General features: G+C 40.4%; 2 protein-coding genes across 2 annotated transcripts; one reads left to right on the top strand and one right to left on the bottom strand.

Annotated features, from left to right (window-relative positions):
- Window positions 1-987: 987 nt before the first annotated feature.
- sft2d3 (SFT2 domain containing 3) lies at window positions 988-3,031 on the bottom strand. Its single transcript, XM_079614286.1, has one exon. It carries the CDS (start codon window positions 1,894-1,896, stop codon window positions 1,219-1,221), a length of 678 nt encoding a protein of 225 aa, XP_079470412.1. The 5' UTR covers window positions 1,897-3,031; the 3' UTR covers window positions 988-1,218.
- A 663-nt stretch (window positions 3,032-3,694) lies between these two features.
- Window positions 3,695-8,781, top strand: LOC306999539 (dual specificity protein phosphatase 18). The gene is made up of 2 exons (XM_079614288.1): window positions 3,695-3,747; window positions 7,976-8,781. Exon 2 carries the CDS (start codon window positions 7,984-7,986, stop codon window positions 8,548-8,550), a length of 567 nt encoding a protein of 188 aa, XP_079470414.1. The 5' UTR covers window positions 3,695-3,747; window positions 7,976-7,983; the 3' UTR covers window positions 8,551-8,781.
- The last annotated feature ends 2,780 nt before the right edge of the window (window positions 8,782-11,561 follow it).

Below are 11,561 nucleotides of genomic sequence, written 5' to 3' on the forward strand. Positions count from 1 at the left end.
TGTGTGAAATCCAGTCATCTCATTAGTAATTCACAGAGCAATTATAAATGTGCACGCGCCACTAAGGGTAAAAGCTTCTTTCCTAAATGGATGGAAGTTCTTTTAGTGGATCTTAAGGTGCAGACCATTGCCCAGCAACATTTCACAAGCAAAATCCAGTCATCTCAATAGAAATTCAAGCAATCGAGAGTTTTGCGTGAGGGTGGAAAGGAAACGTTCCCAATGTCGCTAGTGTTCAAGTTGTTCACACAAATCAAACTTTGGATGCCTCCCTTATTTCAAACGCCTTATTCAACTCATCAGCTTATTAGTAAAAGCTATTGAGTAACCAGGGTTCCTCAAATCCAGCGCTGGAGGGCCACTGTCCTGCAGAGTTGACTTCAGACCCTGATCAAGCATGCCTATGTGCAATTGTCCAGGCTGAATCGCCCCCTAAACCCTCATTCACTATTCCTTATGTCAGTCTACTAATGCTGTTCACTCGAAGGAGTGAATGAGAACGAGTGAGCGAATTCGGACAGCCGCCGAGTGTACATCGGTTGTACACTAGTGATAGCGGTGCATTGTGGGATTGAATGAGTGCACTCAATAACGTCCACTATGGTTTCAGACACCACTACAAATAGCTGTCCCCTCAAATAATGTGTTATTTGAGAGGACAGCCATTTGTAGTGGTGTGTGAATCCATAGTGGACGTTATTAGTTATTATAGGGGGCGATTTTGGATTCATCCCGAGTAAGTGAAGACCTTGTTCATGTTTGTTTGATTAGGATTGAACTAAACTCTGCAGGCCAGTGGCGCTCTAGGACTGGATTTGAGTGACCCTGACCAATACTGTGTCACGGCAAACATCTGTGTTCAAAGACCAGGACAGAGAACCACTACTATACATTTTTTGATCATTGTATTGTGTTGTGATACAAAAGTGAAATAAATGGCTCATCTTCCTTCAGACCAAAGGGCATGATGTGGAGAACACAATAATATATGTTTAGTGGGTTTATTTATAAAGGTCAGTTTCAAAAGCAGTTCAGAAATGTTAAAAGTCAAAAAGTAATTGATGTCTTGGTCATACATATGGTCCTTGTGGTGAAAATTACAAAATGTATATACCGGTATCCCCATTCACAGTTTCACAATCTACCAGACCAGTCACTCTCCCCCCAAAAAAGTGTCCTAACTGTCCACAGTAACATGTGTTGTTGTTTAGTCCGTGGTCATATAGGCATGGTCTTTCCAGTTATAGTCCTTTTAATAGCAGACGCTGCCATGCCACCCACAAACCGCATCCCTGCACTCCCACCCGGCAACAAAGCCACAATATAACCCACGATAGCGGCGATCTGCAGGCCGGCCCCGAGCGCGGTGAACAGGGTGCTGTGAAGACTGAGTGCCGCGTACAGGGTGCCCACCAGAGCGCACAGGTACACCGCGCCGCCCGGGGTCGGGGTCGCGATGAGTTTACTGGGTCCGCGGAGGATCGCCGCGCCGAGCAGCGCGAACACGGAGCCGAGCGACCAGAGCAACGCGAACTTGCGCGCCTTCAGCAGGAGCAGCGGGGCGTACAGCGCCGACAGCCCGAAGCACAGAGCCGAGAAGAAGATGCACGTCCCGAACGCGACCAGCCGCTGGGATCGACTCAGGCCCGGTAAACACGGGTCCGGTTCCGACGACCAGGGCCACGAGAATCCGCTGCTCGAGCCCGGGCCCGACGATGACGCTCCGCGGGTGCTGGCTCTGGAGAACGGACTCGACCACCGGCCGAACCAGCTCTCGGGCACCGACTCCGGCTCGTTAAAGTCTATGGTTGTGCTGGAACTGGACTGGGATATCGTCTTCGCGCCGCTTTTAGACTGAGCCAAATATTCCTGGAGGTCTCGGTTTAATTCTGCCATTATTCAGAAGGATTTATGGAACCAAAACAGGAAGTTATTGTGGCATTGTGATGACGTTTCTGAAACTTACTTCTTCTTTTCTTTTTTAATGGCGGTTGGCAAACAAACCCTCCAAACCCACCTACTGGACTGGAGTGTGTGGAGCATGAAGGGAACAAATGTCGTTAAATCCAATTTATTAAACCAATTTCTTTCAAATGTTTACAATTGCATAATTGCAATATACTGTGCTGAAGCATTCTTTAGTATATTGTCTTAAGTGTGTATTTGCACTATTCAACAAACTTAATTCTTCTATCAGTCGCATTCGTTCTCTATATGCTACACAATTTAATGTCGTTTCTGTACACGACGGAAGTACACTTTTAATCAAATTGCCTAACTACATTAGAAATATACTTACATTGTTTATCCTCCAGCTCATTTTTTGTGTTTGGGGATTTGAATTGGCGCAAAGATGGTCGAATGGATCAATTCTACATTAATAACAAAGTAAAAAAGGCCCCTTTTAAAATAATGAATATGGGGGAAGATGCCCCCCTTAAGAACACTGTGGATTCAGCCTACTTTTAAATTGTAATATATATAGGCTAAGTTTAGCACGTGCAGGATGATGATGCATCAGCCAATGTGTTATTATGGAAAATAACATAAAAATTTGCAAATGTTTCTTTTTATAGCACAAAATGGCAAATATTAAATGAGGGGTAAGTTGGTCCGCTGCCAGGGATAATATTTGATATTCAACATAATACAATGTCATAGTTCACTATTTTCCAGAGACACCAAATTAGATCAAATTAACCCTTAAAACTGTGTCAGCTGACAAATTTTAATATTCAGATTAAATGACAAATTAAAAATAGCATAGCCAATAGCCATTCATCAAAAGTGCTGAGATGAGATTTTGTGCATCTGGTCAGGAGAAAAAACAGCCTAAAACATGCTGGAAAATATTGATTACTCTTCCAATATCTGTAGTGAAAGTGAAACCTCTTTTTTTTTTCATTGCACAGGCATTTTTAAATTAAAATAGAAGTTTAATTAAGAAGACATTGTGCATTGCTGTTCTGCTGAGTAGATTCAACATATTCATTTTAATATGAAAGTTTCACATTCATAAAATAAAATGATCTGCCTCCAAACCAAAATGTTCTCACTTTCAAAATGATTTCAAGCTTTATTGTATTGATTTACGCAATTGTAAAGCCTATAACATGTAAGCGTTATGATGTTGCATTAAGTGGCACCCTTTTCCTTATATTTATTATTTATATATTTTAATTGTATTGTTCTCTGGCACAGTATTATTATATTTGATTATTTATTCATTTAACTTTTGGATGAATATTTCTCCTTCTATTGTTTGTGTTCTGTAGCATGAATAAAAAAAATAGTTAAATATTTAATTTAATTTAATATATTATAAACAAATACAAAATTTAGTATTGAAACATGTTCTTTTTAACTGTCTTCATTTTGTTATGCTTCTTTTTTTTTCTGAATTAATATTTCTGTTACATGTGTTCAGCGTTTGATCTGTCTAATAAAGGACTGAATTGCATTTAAGTTTGAATTTAAGCATACACACGTCTTCTGGTTCTACATTTCCAAACCTACCAGTTAATAAGTGCAAGTTTGAATGATTAGTTTGGTTTCATAAACAGGCAGGCTGTCTGTCATGAAGACAAGAAGCGAAGGATGCAGAGGGAGTTTAAAATTACTCTCTCTCTTCATTGGCCAGTTGTCTTTAAAGCCTTTTTAGGGTTTGAACGTGTCAACAGGGGATCTCCCTGCACATAGTGTTCAGCACAAGTGTGTGTGAGACACACACACACGCCAAGGGACCAGGTCAGTTTAAGCCTTAAAACACTGGGCACAATAAATAAACACAGATTGATGCTATTGTAAATATACTTGAATAGTATAAGTAATGTCAACAAATTTAGTGTCCTCCTGACAGTGTAGACTGTATGCATGTGACTTATGTGCATGTTGTACACACATTGTAGTGGAAAGTTCATAGAAACACTCATGTCTGTTTTTAGCTTATTGCACATGACCGTTGTTTTGTAGCCAGCAACTGGTAGGAAAATCCCTTTTCCATTGTTGTCTTGTCTCATATTTAAAACAGAACTATTGTCATTTCTAGCAATATCTCTGCAGTTTGGGCCTTTGCTGATTTGTGGGTTTTTGTTTTTGACATATTTCTCTGCAGTTTACAGTTTTTGCTGCTATGAATGTGTCCTGTTGACTCTTGTTTATAGACTCATTCTAACGCGTGTATAGGTCAATTTATTAAAAAAATACATAAAAAAATGCAGTTCATACACATTGACTTTAATAGCCTACTCATCTTTGACTATGAAGCTATTTAACAATATTGTTGCCTGTTGTTTTGTGCCTGATGAAGCACACATCTCTGCTGGATTGAAACGTTTTTTCCTCGAAACTTCGGTAGCACTTTACAATAAGGTTCATTATTTAACATCAGTTAATGTATTAACAAACATGAACTAACCATGAGCAATACATTTAATACTGTATTTGTTCATCTTTGTTAACATTAATAACAGCTGCTCATTGTTTTTTAATGTTAGTTCACAGTTCATCGACTAATGTTCGCAAGATTTTAATAATGTATTAGTAAATGTGGAAATTAGCATGAACAAAGATTAATGAATGCTGTATACGTTCATTATTAGTTCATGTTAACTAATGTAGTTAACTAATGAACCTTATTGTAAAGTGTTACCGAAATTTCCTTGAAAGTTTTACAAAACCATATCATGAATATTGATGAATATCCTTTATCTTATATGGTCATTGACCTGTATGTATTTGGGATTTTTCAAGAACAAATTTAAGCTGCTGTCAACTATTTATAAGAGGGTTTCTCAAATCGGGCCTTCAAGGTCCACTTTCCTGCAGAGTTCATCTCCTGATCACACTCACCAAGTGAGTGAACTCGGACATTGAGTGTGCTGTTGAACGGCTGCCGCTTTTGCTTGCCTTTTAATAATCCAGTCTTAATGAAAAGATTTATCATGAACTCTTGTCATGGAAACTAGCATGTGTAAACCTTAATTACAAAATGTAATAATCAATTGAAAAGTATGATATTGTGCTGTACCCACATTGGACCAGCGGTTTGGAAAATGAACGGATGGATGATTCAGCTGCGGGCGAGAGCTGCGAGACTCTCACAGTGCATTATGGGTATTCTTTAGCTGTTGACTTGGGCCCTGTCCCAAACGGCACACTTTATATGCACTTCTTGTGGACTTACAATGGCTGTGCACGTGCGCTAAGCCTCTTTTCCACCATAACGTCCACTATGGTTTCGGACACCACTACAAATGGCCATCCCCTCAAATAGTGCCCTAGGGGGTGATTTCTGACACAGCCCTTGATTAGCTTGTTTAGGTGTGTTTGATTAGGGTTGGAGCCTTCACGCCATGTCGTAATTAGCATTAGCAATAACTTGTAAAAAGCATTCACATCTTCATAGAGCTAATTACAACTTGGTAAGAACGTCACCAAAGTAATTTGATTCCAATTAAGCTTTTATCTGACTCCATTTTAAAACGACCTCAAATTTAGGTTGGAATGCCAATTAGTTATTGGTCATTTATATAATAATTTAGCAGCATATTTGATTACTCTATTTAACCCTTTACTATTATCCTCGTTCATTCGGGTGCCAAAGTCGCACAGGGTCCTCACACCGGCGTTCATATTATGTGGGTCACGATCACAAACTCGTCCGTTTTGGGTCACTAAACAGAGGTAACTGGCTAATATCTTAGACCGTCGCATTCACGCTTACTCTAAGATATTTTGTATAGCTTGTATACACTTGAATTAAAGTAACGTTTTCTTTAGATATAGGTCATGACCACTACTACAGATATAAGCCGGCTAATATCACTTCTCTGGTAGTAGCTTTGGTTTGGTCATGCCATGGTTTCCCACGTACACTTAAAGGCCCCTAGAGTCGCTGTGGAGTAGCCTACTTGTATTTAACGTTACTGTCATAAATACCACTCACGTTTTCTTTTCCTCGACTCTTCCAACCGCGCTTTCTTTGTTTTCTTCGTCGACTCTGCCATGATTCACGTCTGAAATGTGTGCTAGTGTCTTGTGTCGTCTTAGCGGCCCCTAATTTAATAACAAATTATCCTTTCGTCGGAAGTAAATCAATCAAAACTAACTTTAGCTGGAAAATAACATTATTGAAGAACCACTATAAAGCCAAAACAATCTGAAACCTTAAACTATACGTTTATCTCTGTAAAGCAGCTTTGAAACAATCTACATTGTTAAAAGCGCTGTATAAATGAAGATGACTTGACTTGACTTCCATAGAGGCTGCTTCATATGTTGTTGATGTATCCGACGTTGTGCCGTATATCAAGTTTTGATTCTCGCAAGATTTGGCGGGGCGCCACCTCTCAAACCTACATTTTGCCAGCGGCGTGTACTTCCGGCGTTAATTCTATAGTTATGTGCATTTGAATAAATGAGCGCAGGTTTGTAATTCCCTACAAACCAAGCCTTAACAAACTACTTGTCTGGCCTTAAACATTTTTTTATACAGAATTTTATCACTTCGGGGTAGATACGCGAAACCGAAATTTTCCACAACGCTTTATCTGTAGAGTGGTAAAGGGATCCTCCATAGGGAGAGGCTAGTTGGCACTTCAGCACTGCGTTGTCATCAGGTCCAGGTGAAGGTCCTTCGTCAGATCTGGATACGGCCTGGATCCGGCAGGCTGCGGGAAAACCTTGGGATAAACAAAGACACTAAAATTAGTGTAGATGCCATTCTTCTTATGATGTAACGAGTACATCAGGATTTATGGGAAGTGTTCCCAGTTCCGGCTGACCTAATCTATGCAGCCTAACATTGAGTTATAGAAGTCTATAATGTGTTATGTGAATGCAGGTCAAAGAGATGTGTCTTTAATCTAGCTTTGAACTGACAGAGTGTGTCTGCTTCCCGGACAATGGTAGGAAGACTGTTCCAAAGTTTTGGTGCTAAATAGGAAAAGGATCTCTGTCAGCAAGATATGCCTAAACTCTTAAAAACCTTATTACCTATTGTTTAACTTCTTTTGGAGATGAGACCTTTGTACCAGTCACACTAAGATATTTCAAATGATACCAGACATGTGTAGTGTTGTTTGATAATTATTCACATTTAAACCATATAGATTGTGGGGTGAATTTCAGGTGATCTCAGCATGAGAGAGAGAGAGAGAGAGAGAGAGAGAGAGAGAGAGAGAGAGAGAGAGAGAGAGAGAGAGAGAGAGAGAGAGAGAAAGAGAGAGAGAGAGACGGGATGGGGGGGAAAGGAAGGAGTGAAGGGAAAGAAATGTAAATTAAAGGTGCTCTAAGTGATGTTGGGTGACGTCACTTCTTGTTGACGTTCGTAGTATTGTCAAAAAAAAATGGAGGCTAGCTCGACCCTCCCTCCCCCTCATCCGCGCACTAACCCCCCAAACCCTTCTGGTCTGTGATTGGCTGGAACAGTTTGTTATGTTTCGTGGTGCGGGTTGGCCCAGTTTGTTTTTGTTGGTGTTTGTGGAGCCTGGGCTGTCTACAGAGACCGTGTTTTTTACAGTGTGTTCAGGGGACAGGCAGCTAGCGGATAGTCAGGAGATGTTTGCTGTATGTGACAAAATGTTTTGGCCTAAAAACGCGTGACATCGCTTAGAGCACCTTTAAAACAATACTGGGGTGATTGAGTGTGATTTCGTCTTGCATGGGGATGCTATAGTTTCTCAAGAGAGAGTTCAAATGTTGATTTCCAGAAACGTCCTTTGTCTTGTCGGGAGTGGTTGTTCCTCAAACGGCCCTGCGTTTTCTCATTTCTCAAGTCTTCAGTGTGAATGCAGCATCAGCTCTGCAGGAAAGTGGACCTCGAGAAATGCATAAATACCCTTTTGACTCAAAAGAATAATAATAATAAAGCATAACAAGAATAGTTAATGCCCAAATTGTTTCTAAACTGTCCTTGTTGTTTTGTTTTTTATTATTATAATTGAAAAAACTAATATTCTTTCTCTCCGTGCAGCCAGTGTCATGTCAGTATCACAGATAACGCCGACCCTCTTCCTGAGCGGGGCTGATGCTCCTCTGAATCAGGCACTAATGACCCGCAAAGGCATCACACTCATAGTGAACGTGACCCTGTCCCACACCTGCCCCATCTACCCCGGTGTGGAGTGCATACGCGTGGCGGTGCCCGACCTTCCGAACGCCCGTCTGGGGGATCATTTTGAGCACGTTTCGGCTCGAATCCACAACAACAGAGCCGGAGGAACGCTAGTGCACTGCGCTGCGGGCATGAGTCGCTCGCCCGCTCTGATAATGGCCTACCTCATGAAGTACAGAGGAGTGACTCTGAGACAGGCGCACAACTGGGTTAAAGACAGCAGACCCTACATCCGCCTTAACACGGGATTCTGGACCCAACTTCTGAACTATGAGAAGAAACTCTACGGCAAGAATACTGTGAAAGTAGCAGAACCGCTGGATCCAGTGCCAATGCCCAAAACACCAAAACTACCTTCCAAGAACCTCACGAGACCGTGTCCTCCATCACCGAGGCCGAGGCGGCTCAGAAGACTACCCTCTTTGGCACTTTAATCTACAGTAAATGTCCCGTGTTCATATTGTAAGGGCAGTGAAAATATCACTTTGGATGGACAGGACCTTATGCAGTGAAACACCATATCAGGACTTCAGTTTGTACGCCAGCATTTGATTTTAAGACTCTTAATAGCCATTTCCTCCTGGTTTCTAATGCATTTCACTTTCGTGTGTTCGTTTTTGACGTGGCCTGGCTGGAATTCCGGGAATAAATGTTGAAATGTTGTAGTATGTTGCATTATTTAACCAACAGAGGACACTGTTGGAGCATCAAACTCACGCGGGCTCAGGGCGAATGAATGGGAGATCTGCTCTGAATATCTTCATCTCAAATAATACATTTCTACAGTATGATGTGCACGATGTTAAGGTCTCAAAAAATACCTTTTTAAAACTTTCAAACAAGACTTTGTCAAGCTAATATTACAATTAGTTCATTTTAATTGCACTTTTAACTTCAAACTCAAATTGCAGTTCTTCATCCTGTTTGCTCTCAGATGTTGCAACTCAACTCTCGATTGTAAAAACCCATTGAATGCCAAAGCTGGTGAAATGAGAAAAAAAAAATAAACCAAATTGAGTATATATATAAGCCTTAAGCATCTGGGGGCTCGTTTCAATAACTAATATGGGGCCCTACCAACATAAAACATAAACATAATAGAGCAAGATCGCAAATAACAATGTTGATTTCATACCTTGTGGCTTTTATAGGAGCAGAAACTTTCGTTTCACAACCTCGTAGCTCGTGGTCAATCTACCTTGGATGGTTTAGACATGGCTGAAAATCAATATCCTACGGAGAAAATGAATGGGGTTTTGCTGGTCTGTTGGGGCCCCCCTCGGAGGGCGGGGCCGGTTTCAATTGAAACGGGTGAAACATAGGTAAGGCCGCGTCTGACAGAGGGCAGGGTTTGACTTTAGCGCTCCTCCATCTCTACTCATAGCAGACTGACGGTTTGATGGAGTGGTGAAGCAGTTTCAGCCCAAGCCGCCAAACCGACGTCATCAGAACAGGAACGCCATTCCAGACCGGAAGAAACTTTTCAGATTTTGATTAAAGATTACCACGGCAAAATAAAAAAAATTCTGTGTATTAACTTGCACAAATTAATTGTTCACGCTAGTATGCGCTAACAAAGTAAATAGGGTAAATTTTGATTTCATGTCGACTTTAAAGACATTTTGATCCACTTCAAATCTTGACTACAGTGTATGTAGCCTATGTGTATATATATACATACATACATACATACTCGCCTCCCTCATTACCATATGGACAAAGAAATGTATAAATAAATGTGAAAAAAAATTGATTTGGAAATAAATAGACATAAATACATACATTTATAAATAAATGTGGAAATAAATGTAGGGAACAAAAGTGTAAATGCACATTTATGTTTTTTTTTTTTTTTTTTTTACAGTAGGCCTACTTGTAATAAAATGTATTTATTTATTTATTATTTCGCCAGCTTTGGTATTCCATAAAACCCCTGATCGATATTTATACATGTACTATTATTATTATTTAAATCTCTATAGCTTATTATAGAATTTGCCTTGTGACACAAGGTGAGCATTTCAATGAGACATAAAAAGTCTCAGTTTATCATTCGTCACCTTTATAATACAGGTTGATCCCTCACAATCTCTCTTTTAATCATGTGTGTTTAGTGCTTTTGGCAATGTTGTGTTGGTGCTGAATGAGGGGAGGGGGGGAGAGGGGTGTGTGTGAGGGAATGTGTTGAAAGCTGAGAAAGACAGCGTGGAGAAGGCTGAGAGTAAAAATGTCTTGGATACAAAAAAAAGGCACTTATTTATCCTGAAAAATAAATAAATGTCATTTAGTTTTGGCTAAAAGCCTTCCATCTTGAGCAATTAACAGGAAACAAGTTGGCCAACTATGTTTTGGGGAAAAGTGGAGTGTTTGTGTGAACTGGCCCGTGTGTTTCTTTGTCTCTTTGTTAATGAGACACTGCTGTCAGTGAACCCATCATGGGATAAATAAGCATGTCATTACCACACACTCATTTATCTTTCGGCACATTATTTGACAGCAATCCGTCCTTGTAAGGTATTGCAGTCTGACCACAAATGATATGTTAGATGATTCCCTGGAAGGTATAGCAGAACATTCATTTGGATGGTGTGTGCGCGTGTATGTCTGTGTGTGTAGGAGAGAGAGAGAGAGAGAAGGAGAGAGAGAGAGAGAGAGAGAGAGAGAGAGAGAGAGAGAGAGAGAGAGAGAGAGAGAGAGAGAGAGAGAGAGAGAGAGAGAGAGAGAGGGAGAGGGAGAGGGAGAGGGAGAGGGAGAGGGAGAGGGAGAGAGAGAGAGAGAGAGAGAGAGAGAGAGAGAGAGAGAGAGAGAGAGAGAGAGAGGGCACAGTGCCAAACACCAGGCGCCACTCTTCCATTATGATGACCTCATCCCCATCCACTACTGGAACATATCGTCTACATTCATCATCGCTGAATGTAGTGTTTGTGTCTTTGTTCAGGCACAATGAAACTCAGAACCATTACCAAATAATATTTAGAGTTGTATGTTAATTGTGTAATAAATGTAGCTTTCCTTTTATTGCTAGAATGCGGTGGAAACGATACAAAAATAAGTTGCCGCTTGCTAAGTCCAGCCCATTTATCCTGCAAAAGTAGTTGCTTTATTAGTGGCAATAACACACACAAGGTTTAAGACGTTTGGCTTGCTTAGTTAGGGACATGTATTATTCATCAACATGATTGATTTGACTGCACTGACACTGACAGCATCACGGTTTTCCTCAGAGCTGCTTATAGCTGAATTACACTCATTGAATAATAAAATAAAGCTGAATAATAGCAATATTTATACGAAAATGTTTCTGTTTTCAAAAAAGTTCAGTTATAAATCGGAAAACATGATGGTTTGTTCAGCCTAAAATGCATATTGAAACACTTTCTTTGATTTGACTCTTTGATTTATTCAAATAACTGAATTCACTGAAATCAATTCCCAGAGACGGTTT

This window comes from Phoxinus phoxinus, assembly GCF_949152265.1.
Source record: "Phoxinus phoxinus genome assembly, chromosome: 5".
Taxonomy (NCBI): Eukaryota; Metazoa; Chordata; class Actinopteri; order Cypriniformes; family Leuciscidae; genus Phoxinus; species Phoxinus phoxinus.

Coding starts and splice junctions, on each gene's coding strand:
- sft2d3 (XM_079614286.1), bottom strand. CDS start 1,896: ATGGCAGAATTAAACCGAGACCTCCAGGAATATTTGGCTCAGTCTAAA.
- LOC306999539 (XM_079614288.1), top strand. CDS start 7,984: ATGTCAGTATCACAGATAACGCCGACCCTCTTCCTGAGCGGGGCTGAT.